This window comes from Hypanus sabinus, chromosome 3, assembly GCF_030144855.1.
Source record: "Hypanus sabinus isolate sHypSab1 chromosome 3, sHypSab1.hap1, whole genome shotgun sequence".
Taxonomy (NCBI): domain Eukaryota; kingdom Metazoa; phylum Chordata; class Chondrichthyes; order Myliobatiformes; family Dasyatidae; genus Hypanus; species Hypanus sabinus.
In genome coordinates this window covers 190,329,025-190,356,000 of record NC_082708.1, presented here as the reverse complement: position 1 = coordinate 190,356,000, position 26,976 = coordinate 190,329,025, and the positions used below count along the sequence as shown (strand labels likewise).

General features: G+C 42.9%; 1 protein-coding gene across 1 annotated transcript in view; it reads right to left on the bottom strand.

The window, feature by feature from the left end:
- Window positions 1–26,976, bottom strand: part of znf638 (zinc finger protein 638) — a 113,336-nt gene that overhangs the window by 63,017 nt on the left and 23,343 nt on the right. Inside the window, exons 3-8 of the mRNA XM_059963493.1 lie at window positions 14,030–14,091; window positions 11,736–11,774; window positions 9,394–9,920; window positions 6,825–7,028; window positions 2,355–2,413; window positions 613–753 (exon numbers count right to left, since the gene is read on the bottom strand). Of these exons, the coding sequence (XP_059819476.1) occupies window positions 613–753; window positions 2,355–2,413; window positions 6,825–7,028; window positions 9,394–9,920; window positions 11,736–11,774; window positions 14,030–14,091 (1,032 nt within the window). The remainder of the gene's footprint in view (window positions 1–612; window positions 754–2,354; window positions 2,414–6,824; window positions 7,029–9,393; window positions 9,921–11,735; window positions 11,775–14,029; window positions 14,092–26,976) is intronic.

Here is a 26,976-nt window from a genome sequence, read left to right as displayed (position 1 = left end):
ACTCAGCCTACCCAATCTATTCTCCCCTCGTTTCCACTAATAACTTCTCAGATTCCATCCACATTCTATGACCAATTAACCAACCAAGTTGCACATCTTTTGGCTGTAGGAGGAAACTGCAGGATGCAGAGGAAGCCCACATGGTCACACGGAGAATGTACAAACGTTACTCCGAAAACATTGGAAGTTGGGATCAAATTCAGGTTGCTTTGCACATTGTACCACTCTGAGAAAAGGTCCTTTGGCCAACTGAGCCAGTGCTAATTGCACAGCCATTAACATTAATGACATTAATGCTATTTCCATTAATTCTACCTAGACTCCAGCATCCACTTACAGACCAGGGACAGTTTACAGTAGCTGATTAATCCACTGGCCTTCAGGGATCTGGGATGAGAGGGGAAACGGACAAACCCTCCAGGGAGAATGTGCAAATTCCACACAGATGGCACTAGAGGCTTATCTAAATTTAGCCTTTTGCAATCTGGGGATCCCTTCTCCACAATAGTTGGTGAGAGACTGAGCACTGAAATTTCACACCAATCTTTTCCAGCTGGCCAATATCAGTATGATACTTCAATATGAGCTTGATACTAAGACATGAAACTTTACCTCATTTTTGGAGCTGACCAATTTAATGCCAACAACTTTTCCAAAAGGCTGGGTCAGCTTTGAGATGTCTTCTTCAGTGTAGCCATCATGTGGTAGGTCAGTGACGTGAACCACACGTCCACTCTTCCTCATTTCATTCATCTTTGAAAAAACAACAGAACAGTTAGCACTTCAATGGAATTAACAAGAAAACATAAACCACGCCCTTGACAACTGCAGCCACAGCCAATCCCAGGTCCCTGCCAATAAAAGATAGAGTGCAGAGAAGCATTTATTCATCAACAGGTTGCATCAATACAAATACCAGACTATGTAGAACATAAAATAGCACATTACAGTACAGGCCCTTTGTCCCACAACTTTTTAACCAATTCTAAGATCAATCTAACCCTTACCTCCCCCATGGCCCTCATTTTCTTTCAACCCACTTCCTTAATGTATCTACCTCTATCAACACCCCGGTAGCACATACCAAACACTCAACATTCTCTGGGAGAAAACTCACCTCTGATATCCCCCCCAGAGTTTCTTCAAATCATCTTAAAATTGTGTACTTTCATATCAGCAATTTTTCCACTGTTCACTTGACCTACACCTCTCAACCTCCTTCACTCCAGAAAGAAAAGCCCTAGTTCACTCAACCTATCCTCACAAAGCATGCTCTCTAAACCAGGAAGCACTCTGGTAAATCAGTGCATCTTCTCTAAAATTTCCACATCCTTCCTATAATGAGGAATCCAGAACCGAACACAATGCTCCATAGAACTTCTGAATAATCTGGTCAGGCTCCCAGCACTGTGGTGGGCAGCTGATTCACACTTTGACATCCCTTGCCTAGTAATCTTTCGCCTTTACAATGCCTCCTTATGGTCTGGAAGACATCCCTCCCTGTGATACTCGTAACTGACTTTCAGACAGAGTATGTTCTATCCACTACCACTCTCTGCCTTCTGTGGACAAGACAATTCAGAATACACACAACTAAGTCTCCATGGATGCCTAGCTTTCTGAATGAACCTACTATGGGGAACACTGTTAAACGCCTTACTAAAATCCACATGCACCAAATCTCCCTTATATTTTCATCGATCTGTTTGTTGCTTTCTTGAAGAATTCAAATAGGCTCGTGGAATATGATCTGCCTTTCATAAAGCCATACTGACTATCCCCAATCAGACTATACTTCAAATTGCTTAGAAATCCTCTGTTTTAACAATCCTCTCCAATAATTTGGCCATCACTAATTTAAGACACACTGGCAAATGATTCCCAAGGTTATCCCTTTTTCCCCTTTATTGAACAAAAGAATAAAATTTGCAAACCTCTAATCATCTGGTACAACTCCTGTGGCTGGTAAGGATGCAAATGTCATCACCAAAGACTATTTGAAACAAACCCTTGTTTCAAATAGTAATTTGAGATAGATACAGCACATCCTCTGTCTTAACACTGATATGTGCTAGCACATCAGCTGGTTTTACATTGTCTTTACAAACCTCAAGTTCCCTCTCACTGGTGAATACTGAAGCAAAATACCTCCCCTACCTCTTGTCATCAGTTCTATCCCTGATCAGTCTTAGCCTCACTCTGGTCATCTGTTATCCACATACGTGCGGAACACCTTCGGCTTTTCCTTAATCCCACTCGCCATGTGCAGAACTGACTTTTAACATCACTGTATGAATAGTGACAAAGTGAGTGTTGTCTTTGACAACTGGGTAGCAAGAACAGTTATCACTCACCTGCTGTGCACTAGCCTTGTCTTGAGCATCAGGGTACTCCGCCTCCTCGGAAGCAGAAGCTGCAGGAATAGGAAGAGAACTCAGTCAGCGTTCAGCTTGTAACCAGGAGTGAATTATCACATCATTCTAGGCCCAAACACACAGTTCTTTCACTATTGCTTCTATTTCCACAAGTACAATGAGTCCTACCTGAATCTTGTTTTAGTTTCAGATTGATTAGCTGCAGCTTGTTTTTATTTTCATGAGACACCGAAAGTGTTGGTGCTTAGTGGGCCATATGCATCCTATTATAAGAATCCCCCTACAACTAGTATAGCAAAGGAACAGGCCCTTCAGACCACAAAATTATGCTGCACCAATTAATTTAGTAAACAAATCTGCAACCTAAATAAACCCCTCTACCTGCAATGTCCACATCCTTCCATTTTCCTTACATTCATGTGCCTATCCAAATGTCTCTTAAAAGTCTTGGGTCTTGGGCAAGATTTCATTGACATGAATTACAGAGACCAATCCACAAATCATGTTATGATGTATTTCTGCTTTGCAGTCACTCCTTTTTCCTTGCTGTTTTGATCAGAGCAGATGGGGTTCTTTACCACCTCAGGCAGCACATTCTAGGCACTATGTGTAGAAACTTACTCATGTCTCCTTTGAAATTACCCCACCCCCCATCTTAAAATGCTTGCCCTCTGATGTTAGATATTTCAACCCTGGGGAAAAGGATACTATCTAGTACACCTATGCCTCTCAGTTTTATAAACCCCTATCAGATCTCCCCTTAGAGCTCTCCACTCCAGTGAAAACAACCTAAGTTTATCCAGCCTCTCATTACAGCATATGTCCTCTAATCCAGACAGCACCCCAGTAAACCTCTTCAGTACCCTATCCAAACCCTCAACATTCTTCCTATAGTGGGGCAACCAGAATTGTATGCAATACTCCCAAGTGTGGCCTAACTAGATTTTTATAAAGTTGCAACATTACTTCCTTACTTTTAAACTCAGTGCCTCAACTAATAAAAGCAAGCATGCTATTTGCCTTCTTAATTGCCCTATCAGTTACTTTCAGGTATCTATGATCGCGCATTCCAAGTTCCACCTGCTCATCAAGAACGTTGAGCCTTCTCCTGAATAGTCGCTTCACATCTGACCCACCAAGGAGCAACATATTATATTTTGCCAGGTTAAACTCCATCTTCCATTTCTCCACCCATATCTATAACTGATCTATATCCCGTTGTATTCGTTCCAAGTCCTCTAAGCTATCCACAACACCACCAATCTTATCATCCTGTGTTAAAACTATCACAAGAGATTCTTGTGTATTACTCTCAATAGAGGCTGCCTAACCTGCTGAGTTTCCCCAGGATTTGTGTGTGCATCACTGAAAATTAATAACCATGAAACAATTCTGGAAGCGAGAAATGTATTTTTTAATATATACACACACAAAGACAGGCACAAAAGTAAATATAGATGGATGAGATTAGGGATTTATCCAGACTGGACCAAGAATATAGTGTACATGCCTGATCTCACTATGTAAAGGACACTTGTGATAAAGAATGTGGAGATTAGAACTAGGGTACATGCCTCAAGATTCAGGGGAGAAGATTTAGGAGGGAGATGAGGAGAAACAGTTTTTCCAGAGTGGTGAATCTGTGGAATTCTCTGCCCAGAGAAACAGTTGAGGCTTCTTAACTAAATATATTTAAGTCAAGTCAAGTCACTTCTATTGTCATTTGGACCATAACTGCTGGTACAGTACATAATAAAAATGAGACAACGTTTTTCAGGACCATGGTGTTACATGACACAGTACAAAAACTAGACTGAACTACACAAAAAAAAACAGAGAAAGCTACACTAGTCTACAGACCTACACAGGACTGCGTAAAGTGCACAAAAACAGTGCAGGCGTTACAATAAATAATAAACAGGACAATAGGGCAAGGTGTCAGTCCAGGCTCTGAGTATTGAGGAGTCTGATAGCTTGGGGGAAGAAACTGTTACATTGTCTGGTCGTGAGAGCCCGAATACTTCGGAGCCTTTTCCCAGATGGCAGGAGGGAGAAGAGATTGAATGAGCGGTGCATGGGGTCCTTCATAATGCTGTTTCCTTTGCAGATGCAGCATGTAGTGTAAATGTCCATGATGGTGGGAAGAGAGACCCTGATGATCTTCTCAGCTGACCTCACTGTCCGCTGCAGGGGTCTTGCGATCCGAGATGGTGCAATTTCCGAACCAGGCAGTGATGCAGCTGTCGATGTTCAGCGGGGAGTGGTCACTCTGTGCCCTCCTGAAGTTAACAACCATCTCTTTTGTTTTGTTCACATTAAGAGACAGGTTGTTGGCTCTGAACCAGCCCGTTAGCCACTGCACTTTCTCTCTGTAAGCTGACTCATTGTTCTTGCTGATGTGGCTCGAGCTGTGTGTTGCAGCACAGTCGTGGGTCAGCAGAGTGAACAGCAGTGGACTGAGCACACAGCCTTGGGGGTCCCCACGCTCAGTGTGATGGTGTTGAAGATGCTGCTCCCGATCCGGACTGACACAGTTCTCCCAGTCAGTCAGCTTTCCAATCAGTTTCTGAGAGATGATTGTGCTGAATGCTGAAGTCTATGAACAGCATCCGAACGTATGTGTCCTTTTTTGTCCAGGTGGGGTAGGGCCAGGTGGAGAGTGGTGGCAATGGTGTCATCTGTTGAGTGGTTGGGACGGTACGCAAACTGCAGGGGGATCCAGTGAGGGAGGCAGCAGGGTCTTGATATGCCTCATGACGAGCCTCTCAAAACATTTCACGATGATGGATGTAAGTGCAACCGGACGGTAGTCATTTAGGCAGGACACTGAAGACTTCTTCGGCACAGGGACGATGGTGGTGACCTTGAAGCACGTTGGAACGGTGGCGCTGCTCAGGGAGATGTTGAAGATGTCAGTGACAACATCTGCTAGCTGGTCTGCACATCCTCTGAGCACTCTACCAGGGATGTTGTCTGGTCCAGCAGCCTTCCTTGGGTTGACCCTGCACAGGGTTCTTCTCATATCGACCACAGTGAGACACAGCACCTGGTCATTTGCAGGAGGGTGGACTTCCTCGCTGCCATGTCATTTTCCACCTCAAACCGGGCGTAGAAATTATTCAGCGCATGAGGTCGCTGCTGTCCTGGAAGTGGCTGTGGATTAGCTGGGCATGTGCACGCTTTTCCCCTCTGATGGTTCGGGACAATTTGGCCCTTGCTTTTGTTAGGGCTGCCTTGTCGCCTGCTCTGAAGGCGGAGTTGTGGGACCTCAGCAGCGCACGCACCTCTGCTGTCATCCACGGCTTCTGGTTAGCACGTATTGGACAGAGTAACATCATCAATGCACTTGCTGATGTAGCTGATCGCTGATGCTGCGTACTCCTCTAAGTTGTTAGAGTCGCCATCGGTTGCAGCCTCCCTGAACATGTGCCAGTCAGTGTGCTCAAAGCAATCTTGAAGAGCAGAGATGGCTCCTGCTGGCCAGGTTTTCACCTGCTTCTGAACTGGTCTGAAGTGCCTGATGAGCGGTCTGTATGCTGGGTTTAGCATAATAGAGATGTGTTCTGAGTATCCGAGTTGGGGGTGGGGCTCTGCCCGGTACACGCTGGGGAGGTTTGTGTAAACCAGGTCCAACGCGTTCTCCCCCCTTGTTGCAAAGTCCACATACTGATGGAATTTGGGGAGCACTAACTTAAGGTTCGCGTGGTTAAAATCACCGTCGACAACAAACAGTCCATCAGGGTGTGCGTTCTGCAGTTCACTAATAGCCCCGTACAGTTCACAGAGCACCTCCTTAGCATTAGCACTGGGGGGGACATAGACACCGAATACAAGGACAGAGGTGAATTCCCATGGCAAATAAAATGGTCTGCGTCTAACAGCCACGAACTCCACTAGCGATGAGCAGTGTCTGGAAACCAGCACAGAGTTCTTGCACCATTCCATATTGATGTAAATAGACACACCACCACCGTGAGTCTTACTGGGGAGAGCTGCATCCCTGTCTGCACAAAACAAGGCGAGCCCGTCCAGCTGAATGGCAGCATCCATAATTCTCTCAGTGAGCCTTGTTTCTGTGAAGGCATACGCAGAGCAAACTCTGTATTCCTGCCGAGTATTTCGTTGGAGTCCGATGTAGTCCAATTTATTGTCCAGGGAGCGGACACTGGAGAGCAGAATGGACGGGAGAGCCGGCTGGCTAGGGTTCGCTTTTACATAGTAAGGGAATTAAGGGTCAATCCTCTAACTCTATATTCTGTTGGTCCAGTCTTCTTAATCTCTCTTCAATCTGGGTTAACTATCTCATAAGAACGTAAGAAATAGGAGCAGGAGTAGAACATCCGTCCCATCGAGCCTTCCCCGCCACTTAATAAGATCATGGCTGATCTGTCCATAAACTCAGCTCCATCTACCTGCCATTTCCATAACCCCTGCCCGCTTGCCGCTTGCCTTGCTTCCGCTTCCTCTTACGACGTCTCCATCTCCGTCTCCGGATACCAGCAGCAGGTGATTCCGAAGATTGTAGGCCCGTTCCCCTCAGCAAGCCGAGGTCACGTAATTCAGCCAGATCTTTGTGAAGGTTTGTTTTTGAGCGATCCCTGTATTGTAGTAGTATCTGGCGATGGTAGGTAGCCGCTCTGTTATCCATGTGCCCTAATCGAAAATTGTGTATCAAACTTAGATTAGAAAATTAAAGTAACACCAGGTCTGAAAGGCCGCTGCTGGAAATCCAATTAACACACAAAATGTTGGAGGAACTCAGCAGGCCAGGCAGCATCAAAGGAAAATAGTACAGTCAACATCTTGGCCCAAAACGGCACTGTACTTTTTTCCATTGATGCTACCCGGCCTGCTGAATTCCTCCAGCAAAGCAAAATTTGTGGATGATATGAAGATAGGTGGTGGGGTAGTTAGTGCTGATGAGGCAATGCGATTGCAGCAGGTCTTAGATAAACTGAAGGAATGGGCAAAAAACTGGCAGATGGAGTACATTGTTGGGAAATGTATGATAATGCATTTTGGTAAAAAGAACAATAGTACGGACTATTATCTAAATGGGGAGAAGATTCAAACATCAGAGGTGCAGAGGGACTTGGGAATCCTCATGCAAGACTCCCAGAAGGTGCAAGACAGTCCAGAGGATCTTCACAAGGATGATTCTGGGAACGAAGGGGTTAACATATGAGGAGTGCTTGGGAGCTTTGACCTGTACTCACTGGAATTTAGAAGAATGCATGGGGATCTCATTGAAACCTACTGAATATTGAAAGGACTAGATAGTGTGGGTGTTGCGACGATGGTAGGGGAATCCAAAACTAAAGGGTTTAGCAACAATCTTGAGCGGTGACCTTTTTAGCCTATGAGTAGTGAATCTATGGAATACTCTGCCACTGACTGCGGTGGAAGCCAAGCCCGTGGGTGTATTTAAGACAGAAGTTGACAGTTTCCTGATTGTTTGGGCCAGAAAAGGATATGGCGAGAAGGCAGGTGTGTGAGGTGGAATGGGATCCGGGATCAGCCAAGATGGAATGGCACAGCAGATTCATGGACTGAATGGCCTAATACTACTCCTATGTCTTTTGATCTTATGGTGACATGCATGTACTAAATTTACTTTGAATCTTTGAAAATAGGTGCACAAGAGCCATAGGTCGAGTAGATAGAAGGAGACAATTTCCCAGAGTGGAAATGATTAATACAAGGTCCCACTATAACCTCTAGTAACCCTCCAGAACACCCCCATCTTTCTATTTCTTCATCCAGGTCATTTACAAATATCACAAAAAACAGATCCTTGTGGAATACCACTGGTCACCGACCTCCATGCAGAATATGAACCATCTACAACCACTCTTTGCCTTCTGTGGTCAAGCCAATTCTGGATCCATAAAGCAAGGTCTCCTTGGATCCCATCCTTCTTACTTTCTGAAGCATGGGGTACCTTATCAAATGCTTTACTGGCATTTTGTTTAATAATTGTAATAAATTCAGACCAATTTGGAGAAATTTCTTTTCACTTTGACACAGAAGTGTCTTCTCTGTTGATCAGTGTCAAAAAAAGTCAAAATGAAATCCACCGCGATTCAACGTTACAAAACAATAAAACATGAAATCTTCTGGGGGTGGGGGGGTGAATACCTTTTATAAGTACTGTACATTAGGGACATTTAAGAGACAATTAGATAAGCACAAAGTATTATAGAAAAATGGAGGGCTGTCTAGGAGAGAAAGATAAGATTGATTTTAGAGTAGGATTAAAGGATGGCACATTGTGGGCTGTAACACTTTATCTCTATGATTCAACCATTTCAGGATAAAAATCACTGTAACCTTTTAACCAAGAAGGTTGTGGGAGCATTTTGCATCCTGAATTGCTTCCTGGTCAATTAATATTTAAGTCTAAGAGAGATACTTCTGAACATTAAAAGAATCTAAGGGTACTTTACTGAACAAAGCAGTAGAAGGGCTGAAGGGCCTCTTCCTGCTTCTACTTACATCCTGAGGAATGCGGCTACAAGAAGAGTAACTTTAGAAACAGTTCATCTCCAAACTTTTTTCTCATGAAAATAAGGGGTTTGAGAGCTGCCAGGATTTGCTGAATGCTTCAAGCATCGCAGAATTGAAGGAATTCTGCAACCATTTTCTGGTTTTATAAGACAATAATGCTAAAGGACCCAAAATACTGAAGGTCAGGCTACACAATGCAAGATGGCATGGGAGCATGGTAACTTGTTGCAAACTGATCTTTGTAAATATGCTTTTATTTTTTTTAAAATGTTCTACTCTTCAAAATCTAAATTCTGTGACTCTAAGAATTACTAACAATGTTCTTTTAAATACATTTTATTCTGCACTTTCCCTTGTGCTACCTTAATACACTGAAGTGATGAAACAATCTGTACAGATGACATGTAAAACAAAAATTTTCACAACAACTTGGTACATGTGACAATGATAAATAAACTTATAGTGAGACTTGCCAATTAAATAAAGTACAATTAGAAGGACGTAACAATACCTGTATTGCTTTTTGCTTCAGCATGGGGTTTCCCAGTGACAGAAGCTCTCTTCACAGCCTTCTGATTTGGAGACTTCTGATTAGAATTCTTAGTAGGCAATTCTTTCTGAGTTTTACGTTTTGTATTAGACTTGCGCGGGCTAGACCTTTGTGGACTTGAATGCTTGGGGCTTGTCCTGGATTTGTGGGGGCTCATACGCCGTGGCCTGGATCTGTGAGGACTGGACCGCCGAGGGCTAGACCTTGACCTGTGGGGGCTGGTGCGCCTGGGGCTGCCCCTGGATCGGTGTGGGCTGGTGCGCCTTGGACTGGATCTGGAACGGTGTGGGCTCATGCGTCTTGGGCTGACTTTGCGAGGGCTTGAACGTCGTGGACTGAACTTGCGAGGACTTGGGCGCCTTGGACTGGTTCTGTGAGGGCTCATGCGACGTGGGCTTAAATGCTTCGGACTCATCCGCGATGAACTGAAGGATGTGGCAGCCTGATCTGTGGCCACTGCTTCTTTCTCTTTCTTGGCAAGATCATCTCTGTGAGCAAATTAGAAAGTGATGTCCATGTAAAAACCATTTGATACAAGGTTTATGAATTGGAGATCCTGAAAGAATTCTACTTTTTCACAGAATTGAACAGCACATAACACCATTATTCCTGCAGATTATCCAAAACTTCTCCTTCCCTTTCTCCTTAGTCCCGAATTCTCTCTCCTTCAAACCATTTATTATATTCTCCTTTGAAAACTGTAACAAAATTCATTCACCTTAAGAAAACAAAATCTGAACTTTAAAAAAGTTTACAGAATCAGTTGCAAAGAGAGATCAGAATTTGATAGCATTTTCTACTTTTCAAGCTTTTTTTTGTTTATCAGCTTTTAAGGGAGCAAAGATCATACTGTATCAGAAATTGGAGATTTATTGGAGAAATTGGAGGCTTATGAGCAGGGAAATATTAAAAATGCACCTATGCCTGTGTGAAGCGGTGAGCACTTGGTAAACACACTCCTTAAACACGTGCATTCATAAACACACAAACGGTGCCTTGTCATTCTGCTGGCTTTGCGCTAAGTGCATGCACTTCAACGTCTTCCCCTGGTATATTCTGATGGGTCCTAAACCGAGCTGATGCACTTGGGTTGGCCTTATGTTGCCTTTACCGCCATACAAGGCACAATATCCCAACACTTTAGTGATGATGGGGATGTGAAAATGTGTACATGTTCTTTGGATATTTTTAAAATATATACTTGTTTATTTTGTAACATGACTGTAACTACATTGTGGGGTATATCATATGCTAATTCATGTGTAGTCTTAAGTTAGCTTTGTGGATAAATAAAGATGGTATGTCCTGGTGTCTAACAAATGGGGACTATTTGCTGGACATGTATGGGAGCTATTTTGCATTTTTTGGTAGATATTTCTGTAAATATTGGCAATTTTCTTTTGCCTGTTTTCACTAATTTTTTTAAAGTCTTATTTTTGATGCACCTATTAAACAGCCTTTCACTGAAGTGCTAAGCGACTCCAGACATTTTTTCTTTGGTCATAACCCAAAAATTTAACAGCATGGACACAAAATGTTTTGATTCAAGAGTGCTATTTTGATACAACATGGATAGAGTTTTGCTTTCATGGAGTCAAAAGTGAATGAATAAACCCACAAATAAACATGTTGCTTTTCAAATCAGAGTTATGGGCACAGCTTTTCACATCACACAAACCAACCCCCCCTCCATACTGCCCATACTTCTCACTTTCTCAGTAAAACAGCAAACATTAATCAAAGACCCCTCCCACCCCAGACATTCTCTGTCCTGTCACTTATCATCGGGCAAAGGATGCAGTCACGTGAAAGCATCTACCACCAGGCTCAAGGACAGTCTCTACCCTGTTGTTGTAAGATGACAGATACTTGACCTCACAGTCTACCTTGCACTTTAATGTGTACCTGCATTGCACTTATCTGTACAGTTAACCCTTTATTCTGCACTCGGTCATTGCTTTCACTTGCACAGGCTCAATGCAATGAAATGATTCTGTACAAACAGTATGCAAGATATTTTTCACTACAGCCATAATCGAGTGGCAGAGCAGACTCAATGGGCCAGATGGTCTAATTCTGCTCCTATGTCTTATGGTCTTATAGCCTTATACGACAATAGTAAAATCAATGCACCATCACCAATACAAGGCTTTAGTTTCACCTACAGCACAAAACACTCCTCAAAAGTACAATTTTTAACTTGATCTCAAAACCCATTAAAAGCCTAAATGTTGTTTGAATTATCCCATCCAATGCCACTGCCTCAGAAAAAAAAACAAAGATAGATTTAGAATGGAACATACTTTGTTGGAGGAACTGCATCTGGGTCCCAATCTGGATACCTGCAACACAAAACATTTTAAATTTTATAGGAGTGACTACAATCGCCACTGATGACTCCATACAATGCTAATAATTATTTTGATCATCATGAGGAGCGTATGATAGTTCTTGACATAGAGTGGATGTGGAATGTTTTCTGGGATGTCTAAGACCAGAAGGCACAGCTTCAGAATACAGGGACATCCATTTAGAAGAGAGATAAAGAGGAATCTCTTTAGCCAGGGGGTGGTGAATCTCTGGAATTCATTGCCACAGACAACTGTGGAGGCCAAGTCATTGGGTGTATTTGAAGCAGAGGTTGATAGGTTCTTGATTACAGGAAGAAGGCAGAAGAATGGCATTTGGGGGGGGGGGGGGAGGGAAATAATAAATCAGCCATGATGGAATGGCAAAGTACACTCAAAAGGCTGAATGGCCTAGTTCTGCTCCTATGTCTTATGGTCTTATTATCCAGCTCCCACCCATTCCAATCTCCCACATCCCCTCTAAATTCTTCAGATTCATTGGATATTTCTCTGTGTAACACCTTAACTTGAATTATAAAATTGTTGGGGTATTAATAGGAAAACAGCCAACTGTGAATCCACATCTGGGATTATCACGTAGTTCAGGTTGCAAGATATAGTCTATCAAAAATTGCTTTGGAGAGGGTGTAGATTCACTGGAATGGAGTTTCCTAATTATGAGAGGAGTCTAGATAGAAATTGAACACTACAGCACAGAAGTAGGCACCTCATCCCATCTGGTCCATGCTGAACTATAAACCTATCCAGTCCCATCAATTGCTTCAATTGGACCATAGCCCTCCATACCCCTCCCATCCATGTACCTATCCAAATTGCTTTTAAACGTTGAATCTGAACCCATGTCCATCACTTGCACTGGTAGCTCATTCCACACCCACCAATCTGAGTGAAGATGACCCCCTCTTGATCCTCTTAAATATTTCACCTTTCACCTAGAACTTAGTTCTAGTGTCAACCAACCTCAGTTGAAAAAGCCCGCTTGTATTTACTCTAATTTTGTAGACTTCTATCAAGTCTTCCCTCATTCTCCTACACTCTTTACCACAATTACAGCTCAGGATGCTCCTGTTTGGAGTTGAATTCCAGTGTCATCTGTAAAGCGTTAGTTTGTTCAGTTCATGAACAGCAAGGGTTTCCTCTGGATGCCCCCCCCCACCCCCAGTCTAAAGACATACCAGTTAGTACGTTAATTGATCACTGTAAATTGTCCTGCGATTAGTCTTGTGTTAAATAAGTGGGTTGCTGGGTGGTGCAGCTTGTTGAGCTGTAAGAATAGGTTCCGTTCTGTATTTCTAAATAAAATTTAAAAGGAAGCCTTTACCTATTCAATCTTTCCCTATATCTCAGGTCCCCAAGTCCTAGCAAGGTAACAGTTAAAGGCTGAGAATATTTTTCTTAGAGCAGAGAAGGCCAAAAAGACCTACCAATGGACCATACTATATAATGAAGGGCACATAAAACGTAAACAATGGAAAATCTTTCCCCATAGCAAATGTCCAAACACAGAAGCCTTGGAATATAGAACAGTACAGCACAGTAGAGGTCCTTCAGTCCTTTTAACCAACTGTAAGATCAATATAACCTTTTCCTCTCACATAGCCTTTCATTGTCTTTCATCCATGTGCCTATCTCAGTCTCTTAAATACCCATTAGTCTGCCTCCACACATGGTGCTCAACATACCCACCACTGTATTAAGTAAGAACTAACCTCTTCCCATACTTTCCTCCAATCACCTTAAAATTCTGCCCCATCATATTAGCCACCCTAGGAAAATGTCTTTGGCTGTCCACTCGAACTATGCCTCTCATCTTGTACATCTCTTTCCAGTTGCCTCTCATCCTCCTTTGCTCCAAGAAGAAAACTCTGGCTCACTCAACCTATCCTCTCTAGTCAAGGCAGCATCCTAGTTAAAAAAAAGAGGGAGTTTTCTGGAAGTGAAATAGAAAAGAGGACAATTTAAGAACTTTATAAGGCTTGGCTACGAACAAATAGCTTTCTGACACTCAAAAAGTATTTTGGCTGAGTGTTGGAGAGCTATCTGAGCTCTCTGTACAGCACTGTACAAAAGATGACAATTGCCTGCATAAAATGAGAACTTTACAGATAGAAACAGGGCCTTCAGCCCACCACTCTGGAGAAGGGAAAGGAGAAAGAACCTGTGTCAAAGAAATCTTCTTTATCTGGCAACCTTGGAAAGAAAGATCACAAACTTGGTAAAAACCTTACTCTTTGAGTAAAAGACGGCAGCTATCATAGTGGACAGATGTTTTCTTGTGACGTTCCCAATCCTGTGAAAACAAAGAAAACACAAAAAGTATTTTAGCACTAGATAGAAGAAAAAGAGCTACTCCACCAAAAAATATGACCCAACGACAAGCTCAGACAAATCTTTGGAAAATGTATTCTTTTTAATTTAATCAGTTCACTACAATGCCATTTACACATTCTCCACAACTCCAAAGACATCCCGAGAGCCTTGGGGTATTTTCCATGAGCGACGGAGGAACATTTTAGGGAAATTACAGGAATGTGTATGTACAGAAAACCTAACGATGATTGCTGGTGAAAAATGCTTATTGACAGACTACGCAGTAATAATACAATGATCAGCTCTTCAAGTGAAAGCCACTTAATGCTGTAGAGCCTCAAAATATTTCTCACAAATATGGGAAAGGTCATGTTTGCAAATTCTGCACCACTCCCGAATACAATTAGAATTACAATTAATGTTTAGTATCGATTCCATTAAAGTGAGATTTGAATTATTGTCAAGCTGGCAAACCAAACAAATAAACACTTATTACTCACCATGGGTTTTCCAGAGTGCAAAGCCCTTTACAGCATTCTAAAAGTGATTTTGTTAATGAGAGTGTATTTGAACACAATATTTTACTTTGAATACATCACACCTTAAAGTTCAGGAACCTACATCAATTCCCTAACCAGATTCCAGCCATTTTCTTCTTGGGTTCCTGTGGTATCCCTAAGCAACACGTAAAATCATAAGATAGAGAAGCTACCATTGAGAAGAGAAGATATAAATTGAGCTATTTTCCCATTGAATCTGCTCCACCATTCAATTATGGATGCACTTCTTCCAACCAAATTCTACCCAGAACCCTTAACTCTTTGACCGATTTAAAGCCCATCAAGCTCTGCCTTGAATACATCCAATGACTTGGCCCACATAATTCATGAATTCCACCTATTCATCACCCTCTGGCTGAAGAAGTTCTTCCTCATCTCACATCCAAAAGGAGCATCCCTTTACTCTGAGGCTGTGCCCTTGGATCCGAGACTCTCCTGCTGATATTCTTCCTTTTTCCACTGTATACAGGCCTTTGGGCTTTTGAGTATCTGGTAGGTTTCCAATCAGCTAGCATTTTCTCATCAAGCAGCTAGATTGGTCACCATTCTGGATTTGAAGAGAAATCCCACTGGATGAGATGGAATACAAGATACCCACAGAAAGATTACCATTTAGATTAGGGTTCATGACTGTCTTCAGGGACAGAGACAAAACACGCAAAATATTTTAAAAAATAAACTGAGTAAACACATGCTTGACATAGATATAATTTGACAGATTAAATCTACCAAATTTAACACAAAAATTACCTCTCATTAATTCTCATAATAATTCCTCATAACAAACTCAAAGTGTTGGAATAGATTAATTTGCTCCGAAACACATATCCCGAAACCTAGCCCCAGAGGGAGTGTGTATAGCCACAACAGACTTTAACAGCAGAATAAGAGTTGTAGTAACTACAGCTTTTTGTTGTTTGGGAGCCTCGTATCTCTAATGCAAGTCAGGAAAATGATGAAGTATTACATTCTTCAGTGCTGAGAATATGTATATTATTCTAATTAAACTTTAAAATGTGTAAATTATTTCAATATACCTTTTCAAATGGTGCATTGTATCTCTCAAATCCTTCAGAACAGTCAACTAAAACAGGTGGTCCGATAACAGCAAACTTGGACACATTATCTTGATATTCTGACTATATCTACTGTCATCAGTTGGGTATTGACATGCACTACATTTGACAGCAGTTCACTGTGTCTTTGATCAGAGGGGAGGTGCATTAGAGCTGCATGCAATGCTCAGTGAGTCAAAGTCTCAGCTCTCTGCCTCTATGAGGTTGGTCAGTTTTCACTAAGAATGCACAAGCAGCAGTACTGCTGGACTAGAAAAGTTCTCTTACTCCGTAGAGTTTTCCACAAAAGGCAAGAACCCCTTTGAGTCTAATATATCATACGTTAATAGCTAATTATGCTGTCAGTAATTCAAGGTCCAGAAAAGAATGGGGATGGGAAACTCATGGTAAATGGCTTAGCTCTGGACAGTTGTTAACAGTGTACATCACCAAATAACACTACATGAAATATTTAATAATGACAGCCACTCATTGTGGTTTCTTTTTCCCTATTTCAAAGAACCACTTCCATCCCAACAATTTATGTATCGGTAGGATAAGCCCAGGTTGCCAAGGAGAATCTTTTAAACCTATCACATTATCCTAAACATATTACCGTGTTTTGATTTTGAAGAATGAAGACCATTCTCTTCTGGTGGGAATTCATTACTTCCATGTTAATTTCTTCAACAGTAAAGTGATCATCTTCTCAGGTACACTGTTCATTCCCATGTATATTTCTTCTCACTACATCTCGTAAACACTGATGGTGGAAGCTGAAGCCGAGTTGCAATACAAAGTTGTCTAATGCTAAATACTTAGAGGTAACTGGAGATAAAATGTTGGCTTTAAAAGGTCTGCAGAGCGTGAGTGTTCAGCTGCATCAAGTCTGCATAACATGCCACCCTACATTATTACACAGATTACTTTGGGTATAGGGGACTGTTATTGCTTGCTGTTGAACTTATCACTTCAACATACACTGTGTGGCCACTTTATTATATACAGGCGAGGAACATGTGACGTGGTTTTCTGCTGCAGTGCATCCACTTCAAGGTTCGCCGCATTGTGTTCAGAAATGCTCTTCTGCACACCACACGTGGTTGTTTGAGTTACTGTCATCATCCTGTCAGCTTGAATCAGTCTGGCCATTCTTCTCTGACCCTCTTATTAACAAGCTGTTTTCACCCACAGAACTGCTGCTCACTGGATGGCTTTTTGTATCATTGTGAATTGTTGTACATGAAAGTTCCAAGAGATCATCAGTGTCTGAGATACTCAAACCATCTTTCCTGAAAACAACAATCTCTGGCAACCAACAAAGTCAAAGTTACTTAGATACCACTTCTTCCCCATTCTGATGTTTGGTCTGAACAACAACTGAACATACCTTGATCATATCTGCATGTTTTTATGCATTCAGATGCTGTGGCATAATTGACTGGTCGGATATTTCCATCAACGAGGTATGGAGGTGTATCTACCAAAGTGACCAACAAGTACGAGGGCCCCTCTTTTATAGCAATAGTGTAGAGAAATTCTAGCTCTGCTCTTTTTCCAGCCAGTTAGTTGGCAGGATCTCACTTCACTTCCCGGTTCTGTGTGTTTTTGCTAAATCCATTATTGATTGCCCCCATAAGTTAATGAGCCACCTTATTAAACCACTACTGCTGCTGAGCATAGAAACTTTCCATGCAGCCCAACTCATCCACACTGACTAGTAGACATCCACCACCTAGCACTGATCCATAAATGCCTTAATGCTTCATGACCCTCTAAAACTCTTCCGCTCCAAGGAGGAGTTAGTCAGAGAGTGGTGAGCCTGTGGAATTCTTTGCTGCAGACAGTTGAGGAGGACAAGTTTTTATGTACATTTAAGACAGAGGTTAAGATTTTAGATTGCTCAGGGCATGAAAGGATACAGGGAGATTGGGGCTGAGAGGAAAATTGGATCAACCATGATGAAATGGCAGAGCAGAGTCGATGGACCAAATGGTCTAATTCTGCTCCTGTATCCTATGGAGAACAGACCCAGCTTCTCCGGTCTCTCCTCAGGAATGAAGTGCTCTATCCCAGGCAACATCCATGTGAATCTTCTCTGCATCCCCTCCAGCCTATCACATCTTGCCCATACCCAGCCTCTCCAATGTCCTACCAAGATAATTCAAGTTCCTATCTCAACACTTATGTACTGTTGGCAACCGAGCTTCAACCACCCATTCAAGCAGTGCATTCTGGGTACTTGACACTCTCTTGATGAAGAAGCACCCTTTCATATATCTCCTCCCCCTTACATTAAATCCACGTCTTCTAGTTTTCTCTTTTTCCAGTAAGAGGACACGTATCTTGTAGCCTACCTTATCTATACCCTCAGGTTTATATGCCTTAATCACATCACCTCTTAATATTTTCTGCTCCAGAGAAAAGACCAGACTTTTCTAGTTTCTACTCATAAAGGAACTGCTCCACTGTAGACAGTGTCCCGGTGAACGCTCTCTCACCGCTTCCAGCACTTTGTATACTTTGGTGACCAGAACTGGTGAGGGTTAGTCTTAACTCTAATGACATACTCCAGCTGAGGTCTGAACAAGGTCTTATAAAGTTGTAACATAACTTCCTTGTATTCTATGTCCTGATGAAAGAAGGCCTGGTTAACCATATTATCTAGTTGTGCTACCACCTTCAGGGATCTTTGCACTTTCGTGCCATGCACTCTGTTCCTCAAAATACTCTTGGACCTTACTGTTCAAGTCTTACCTCATTAGTACTCCTAAAATATATTGTCTCACATTTATCTAGATTGAACTCCAAAGTCTAATTTCTGCCACTTCACAACAAACATCAATAATTCTCTGCAGCCCAGGACTACTACCATTTATCCATCAACACTGTCAATCTTCATTAAAGGTCAGTTAAATCCCATTAAGGTAGGTTAAGAGGCCGGTACAACATTGTGCGCCAAAGGGATTATATTGTGTTGAACTGTTCAATGTTCATGTTTTAAGTTACTTCAATTGTCTCTCACATCCAAGGCATTTACTTATACTACAAACAGCAAGCATTCCAAGATTTACAACAGATCCAAAATAAATGAAGGAATGGCAATTTACTTCCAAGCAGGGATGATGCACAGCTTGTAGGGATCTTTATATGCATGCTCTCTTAACATCTTAGTGGTTCAGATGACAAGAGATGGGAATTGACTGGGTGAGTCACTGCAGTGTACAGTAGCATGCAAAAGTTTGGGCACCCTGGTCAAAATTTCTGTTACTGTGAATAGTTAATTGAGTAGAAGATGAACAGATCTCCAAAAGTCATAAAGTTAAAGATGAAACATTCTTTTCAAGATTTTAAGCAAAATTAGTGTATTATTTTTGTTTTCTACAATTTTAGAGTGGAAAAAAGGAAAGGAGCACCACGCAAAAGTTTGGGCACCCTGAGAGATTTGAACTCTCAGATAACTTTTACCAAGGTCTCAGACCATAGTGAGCTTGTTAGAGCTATGGCTTATTCACACTCATTGTTAGGAAAGGCCAACTGATGCAAATTTCAAAGCTTTATGAATACCCTGACTCCTCAAACCTTGTCCCAAAAATCAGCAACAGACACAAAATGCTGGTGGAATACAGCAGGCCAGGCAGCATCTATAATGAGAAGCACTGTCGATGTTTCCGGCCGAGACCCTTCGTCAGGACTAACTGAAAGGAGAGATACTAAGAGATTTGAAAGTAGTGGGGGTGGAGGAGGAACTGCAAAATGATAGAGAGACACTGGAGGGGGTGGGATGAAGCTAAGAGCTGGAAAGGTGATTGGCAAAAGTGATACAGAGCTGGAGAAGGGAAAGGATCATGGGACGGGAGGCCTCGGGAGAAAGAAAGGGGGAGGGGAGCACCAGAGGGAGATGGAGAACAGGCAGGGTGATGGGCAGAGGGAGAGAGAGAGAAAAAAAACAAACCACTAAATATGTCAGGGATGGGGTAAGAAGGGGAGGAGGGGCATTGACAGAAGTTAGAGAAGTCAATGTTCATGCCATCAGGTTGGAGGCTACCCAGCTGGTGTATAAAGTGTTGTTCCTCCAACCTGAGTGTGGATTCATCTTGACAGTAGAGGAGGCCATGGAGGCCCAAAAATCAGCAGCCATGGGCTCCTCTAAGCAGCTGCCTAGCACTCTGAAAATTAAACTAAAAGATGCCCACAAAGCAGGAGAAGGATACAAGAAGATAGCAAAGGGTTTTCCAGATAGCCGTTTCCTCAGTTCGCAATGTAATTAAGAAATGGCAGTTAACATGAACAGTGGAGGTCAAGTTGAGGTCTGGAAGACCAAGAAAACTTACTGAGAGAGCTGCTCGGAGGATTGCTAGAAAGGCAAATCAAAACCACCACTTGACTGCAAAAGACCTTCCGGAAGATTTAGCAGACTCTGAAGTGGTGGTGCACTGTTCTACTACCTTCACGGAAGAGTCATCAGAAGAAAATCTTTCCTGTGTCCTCACCACAAAATCCAGCATCAGAAGTTTGCAAAGGAACACCTAAACAAGCATTTTAGAAACAAGTCCTGATAAAGTTAAAATAGAACCTTTTGGCTGCAATGTGCAAAGGTGTTTGGAGAAAAAAAGGGTGCAGAATTTTTAAAAAAAGAACACACCTCGAATTGTTAAGCACGGGGGTGGATCGATCATGTTTTTGGCTCGTGTTGCAGCCAGTGGCATGGGGAACATTTCACTGGTAGAGGGAAGAATGAATTCAATTAAATACCAACAAATTCTGGAAGCAAACATTGCACTGTCTGTAAAAAAGCTGAGGATGAAAAGAGGATGGCTTCTACAACAGGATAATGATCCTAAAAACACCTCAAAATCCACAATGCACTACCTCAGAGGCGCAAGCTGAAGGTTTTGCCATGGCCCTTAGTTCCCCATCCTAAACATCATCAAAAATCTGTGGATAGACCTCAAAAGAGCAGTGCATGCAAGATGGCCCAAGAGTCTCACAGAACTAGAAGCCTTTTGTAATGAAGAATGGGCGAAAATCCCCAAACAAGAATTGAAAGACTCTTAGCTGGCTACAGAAAGAGTTTACAAGCTGAGAAACTTGCCAAAGGGGCTGTTACTAAGTACAGGCCATTCAGGGTGCCCAAACTTTTGCTTCCGGCCCTTTTCCTTTTTTTGTTATTTTGACACGGTAAAAGATGGAAATTAAAAAAAAACAAACTTGCTTAAAATATTAAAGAAATGTGTCATCTTTAACTTTATGCCTTTAGGAAATTAGATCATCTTTTACTCGCTTAGCAATTCACAGTAACAGAAATTCATAGCGCACAGTATAGTACAGCGCAGTACAGGCCCTTCAGCCCACAATGTTGTGTCGACCCTTAAACCCTGCCTCCCATATAACCCCCCACCTTAAATTCCACCATATGCTTGTCTAGTAGTCTCTTAAATTTCACTAGTGTATCTTCCTCCACCACTGACTCAGGCAGTGCATTCCACTCACCAACCACTCTGAGTAAAAAAAAAACCTTCCTCTACTATCCCCCTTGAACTTCCCACCCCTTACCTTAAAGCCATGCTCTCTTGTATTGAGCAGTGGTGCCCTGGGGAAGAGAAGCTGGCTGTCCACTCTATTACTCTTAATATCTTGTATACCTCTATCATGTCTCCTCTCATCCTCCTCCTCTCCAAAGAGTAAAGCCCTAGCTCCCTTAATCTCTGATCATAATCCATACTCTTTAAATCAGGCAGCATCCTGTTAAATCTCCTCTGTACCCTTTCCAATGCTTCCACATCCTTCCTATAGTGAGGCGACCAGAACTGGACATAGTACTTCAAGTGTGGCCTAACCAGAGTTTTATAGAGCTGCATCATTACCTCACAACTCGACTTATGAAAACTAACACCCCATAAGCTTTCTTAACTACCCTATCTACCTGTGAGGCAACTTTCAGGGATCTGGACATGTACCCTCAGACCCCTTTGCTCCTTCACACTGCCAAATATCCTGCCATTCACTTTGCACTCTGCCTTGGAGTTTGTCCTTCCAAAATGTACCACCTCACACTTCTCCGGGTTGAACTCCATCTGTCACTTCTCAGCCCACTTCTGCATTCTATCAATGTCTCTCTGCAATCTTCAACAATCCTCTACACTATCCACACCACCACCAACCTTTGTGTCGTCTGCACACTAGCCAACCCACCCTTCTACCCCAACATCCAGGTCGTTAATAAAAATCACACCAAGTAGAGGTCTCAGAACAGATCCTTGTGGGATACCACTAGTCACAGCCCTTCAATCCGAATGTACTCCATCAACCACAACCCTCTGGTTTCTGCAGGCAAGCCAATTCTGAATCCACCTGGCCAAACTTTCCTGGATCCCATGCCTTCTGACTTTCTGAATAAGCCTACCGTGTGGTACATTGTCAAATGCATTACTAAAATCCATGTAGGTTACATCCACTGCAGTACCCTCATCTATATGCCTGATCACCTCCTCAAAGAACTCTATCAGGCTTGTTAGACACAATCTGCTCTTCACAAAGCCATGCTGTCTCTGATCAGACCACGATTCTCTAAATGCCCATAGATCCTATCTAAGAATCTTTTCCAACAGCTTTCCCACCACAGACGCAAGGCTCACTGGTCTATAATTACCCAGACTATCCCTACTACCTTTTTTTTGAACAAGGGGACAACATTCGCCTCCAATCCTCTGGTACCATTCCCGTGGACAACGAGGACATAAAGATCCTAGCCAAAGGCTCAGCATTCTCTTCCTTCGCCTCGTGGAGCAGCCTGGGGAATATTCCATCAGGCCCCGGGGACTTATCTGCCCTAATGTATTTTAACAACTCCAACACCTCCTCTCCCTTAATATCAACATGCTCCAGAACACCAACCTAACTCATATTGTCCTCACCATCATCACACTTCCACAGCCACCAGGCACATCTTCCCACCTTTATCTCTTATCGTTCCTACCTTCACTCCTGTCATCCTTTTGTTCTTCAACATAATTGAAGAACGCCTTGGGGTTTTCCTTTATCTTACTCGCCAAGGCCTTCTCATGCCCACTTCTTGCTCTCCTCAGCCCCTTCTTAAGCTCCTTTCTTGCTAACCTATATTCCTCAATAGACCCATCTGATCTTTGCTTCCTAAACCTTATGCATGCTGCCTTCTTCCACCTGACCAGATTTTCCACCTCACTTGTCACCCATGGTTCCTTCACCCTACCATTCTTTATCTTCCTCACCGGGACATATTTATTCCTTACATCCTGCAAGAGATCCTCAAACATCGACCACATGTCCATAGTACATTTCCCTGCAAAAACATCATCCCAATTCACACCTGCAAGTTCTAGCCTTATGGCCTCATAATTTTCCCTTCCCCAATAAAAAATTTTCCTGTCCTCTTTGATTCTGTCCTTTTCCATGATAATGCTAAAGGCCAGTGAGCGGTGGTCACTGTCCCTCAGATGTTCACCCACTAAGAACTCAGCAACCTGACCCGGTTCATTACCTAATATTAGATCTAGTATGGCATTCCCTCTAGTCGGCCTGTCAACTCCAGGTCCCACCCACCTTGCAAATTAGTTTAAACCCTCCCGAACCATGCTAGCAAACCTACCTGCAAGGATATTGCCCCCACCCCCGAGTTCAGGTGCAACCCATCCAATCTGTACAGGTCCCACCTTCCTCAATAGAGATCCCAATGATCCAAAAATCTAAAACCCTGCCCCCTGAACCAACTCCTCAGCTACGCATTCAACTGCCATCTCCTCCATTTCTTACCATCACTATCACCTAACACTGGCAGCAATCCTGAGACCACCACCCTTGAGGTTCTGTTCTTCAGCCTTCTGCCTAGTTCCCGAAACTCACACTTCAAAGGACCTCATCCTTCTTCCTGCCTATATTGTTGGTACCAACATGTATCACGACTTCTGGTTGCTTTCCCTCTCGTACCAGGATTCCGTGCACCCGGTCAGAGACACCCTGGACCCTGGCAGCCAGGAGGCAACAAACTATGTAGGTGTCCTTCTCACATCCACAGTATCTCCTGTCTGCTCCCCTGAGTATAGAGTCCCCAATGATGACAGCTCTCCTTTTCTCCATTCCACCCTTCTGCACCACAGGGTCAGACTCAGTGCCAAGGGACTGCCACAGTGGGTCACCCCTGGTCGGTCGTCCCCGCCAACAGTATCCAGGACGGTATACTTATCATTCTGGAGAATGGTTACAGGGGTGCTCTGCACTACCTGTTTACTCACCTTCGCTTTCCCCCCATTTGACCGTAACCCAATGACCTGCTTCCGGCAGCCTAGGTGTGACTACCTCCCTGTATCTCTCATCTATGATTGCCTCATTCTCCCTTATGAGTCGAAGGTCATCCAGCTGCTGCTCCAAATTCCTCACACGGTCTTCCAGATCGCCCAGCCGCAAGCACTTCTGGCAGATGTGACTCTGCAGGAGAGGGGAGTTCCCCCAAGACTGCCACATCTCACAGGAGAGGCACATCACCGTCTCAGCATAACTGGGAGTAAGCCGGTCCTCCACCTCTTCTGACTCAAAGACTCAAAGCTCCACTCATTCACTAGTCCACTCACTCACTGGCCGCTCCGCTTGAGCTACCCCTCTATTTATTTGTTCGAGCTTTTCAAACTGCTTGGTCACCTGACCCCGATTGCTTAGTCAGCTGCTTTCTGCTGAGTCTGAGCTATTCAACTTTTGATTGACTTGACTGCACAGTCCAACTGCCAAAACTGCCAGAATCTCTCGAGTCAAAGCCTCAAAGCTCCACTCCTTCACTGGCCCACTCACTCACTGGCCACTTTCCAACGGGGTGCCCAAACTTTTGCATGCCAATGTATCTGTAGACGGTATCCACTGTAAACAATACATTCCAGCAGTAGACGGAACAAATGTTTACCAGAAGTGAGTGGGCTGTCAGTCAAACAGGCTATCTTGCCCTGGAGGCACTGAGATTCTTGAGAGCTGTGGGAGCAGTAACATTCAGGCAAATGGAGAGTAGTCCATCATGATGGAAAGGCCTTCAAGTGTCAAGGGTGAATCATCTGCTGCAAGTCATCCAGCCTCTGGCTTCCTCTTGTAGCTATGCTAATCAGGTGAGTGGCCCAACGGTGCCTCTGGAAAGTGGTGATCCCAGAGTAATGAAGGTGGGCAAACTGGAGCTGGTAATGTCACTGGTAGCATGGGTAGGAGATCAGGTTCGCACGCTGGGAGATGCTCATGATTTGGCACTTTCTGTGGCACAGATGTTACATGTCTCTCATGTGCCTATGTACAGATTGATCTTGCTACACGCAAGCACAAGCTGCTCGTGTTGCGCATGGAATTGAAATAAGCACCAGAAGAATCAAACATGCTCACTTCTACACTACAACAGGAAGATGATTTTTGAACAAGTCTCAGATCGTTGAGCCTAGGACACTATACAAAAGAAATGTGACGATGATGTCCCAGGGCTTGGTTGATCGATTGCTAATGATCACTAACACATTTATGTGAGATGAAACTCCAACACTGGAGTGTTTCCATTTGATTTCACATTTACCAGGGTAACTTGATCAAATGCTACCCTGATTCACAGCACCCCGAGAATTCAGCATTTTGGTGCATCGGTTTGAAGCAGAGTAGTCCTGCCAAACCCCACACTGGGCAGGATACAGGTAAAAGCCACTTTACAGCACTATCATCAACAGCTTGCATCACTTTGTTGATCTGTCAGATAACTTTTATTAGGTAATCAAAACAACTGGCCTCTGAATGCACTTTTAAGTAGGAATTCAGGAATTGAATTATAACACAGGGCATCAAACAAGGTTTACATCACCTGGCACTTGACAAAGGTGGATATCGGACTCATGCCGTATGCGGCTTGGCTGGCTCCACCGCCGCCTCACGGCTCCTGTGACCCACATGCAGTCTGTGTGGAGTTTGTGCAATCTCAGCAGTATGGTCCAACGTCCCAGAGGTAAATTGGCCTCAGTGAGCAAAGGAGGCAGAATATGATGGGTGTAACAAAGGGATTGATTTCATGCATCTCAGAGGTCACAGAAAAGATGCATACCTCCCCAACAAGACACTGCAGCTGAGGTCAACTATCAAAAGATCAACAGAATTCTGTACTTACAGAACTATGGACCTAAAAATCTAATGCCCGGGATCTATGTGTAGTTAAATATGTAAGAAATTTATCACAACCAACCTAAAGATTAACAAAAGCAGGGAACTTTCAGATCATTACCAACAGTATGCGTGATTCAGAAAACTGGCCGTTGCTACTTTGCAAATGGAGGAGACATGCACCACCCCAATGACTATATAGGTACAAAGCTCTAGTCCTCACAAGGTGACCACCAATATTGAAAACAGTGAATCATATCCAATCTACACTCCTGATACTCACCAGCATAGGGCGTAAACAGTAAACGATAATATTTACAGATCTCATGAAACAAAGATTGAAAATACCTATAGATTCTGTTATCACATTTCCATATTTGCATGTTAGACACTTTTTCACATCCTAAACTTGTTAAGTTAAAACAAACAGTAACAAGTACAACTTGGTCAGGTCAGTACTTGTTATTCTCTTTGAAGTCCTGAGGAGAAGGAAAGGATCGAGATATGCATTAACTTTCCACACAATGGAGGAGCTGCAGATCGTAGAAACAATACAGAAGTTTAAAAAAATCAAAATAAATCAAGTTCATTTAAGAGTTAACTGACTTTTGACTCTCAAATAGGCAACCCAGGCTTATCTTAGAGATACCAAACAGAAAAGCAGAACAGGGTTTAAATATTGACTCAGTACCCAGTGTACACACAAATCAGAACACTTTGCTAGTATTCAGGCTTTACAGTGAATTAATCAAAGAAATGATCCACAATAATTCAAAACAAGATGGAAATTGCAGCCATACAGACCTTGTATAGAAAAAAATTACAACCGAGTCTTTATAAACATATGCATTGGGATAATTGAAAATCTGAAAACTCTACCCACCAAAAAGTATCATTGCGACAATAAGGACAATAATCCAATAGAATGTACCGCAATGCAATCTGAAAATTGCATTGATGTTAATATGAATTACTCCATCAGGAATTAAGTCTGAGAAAGTCCATCTGGTTAAAACTGTAACTCTGCATATCACTGACTAAATCTAAAGAGAAAATGTATCTGTCCCATATGTATGCTAAACATATGTGTCCTACCCTTAGTTT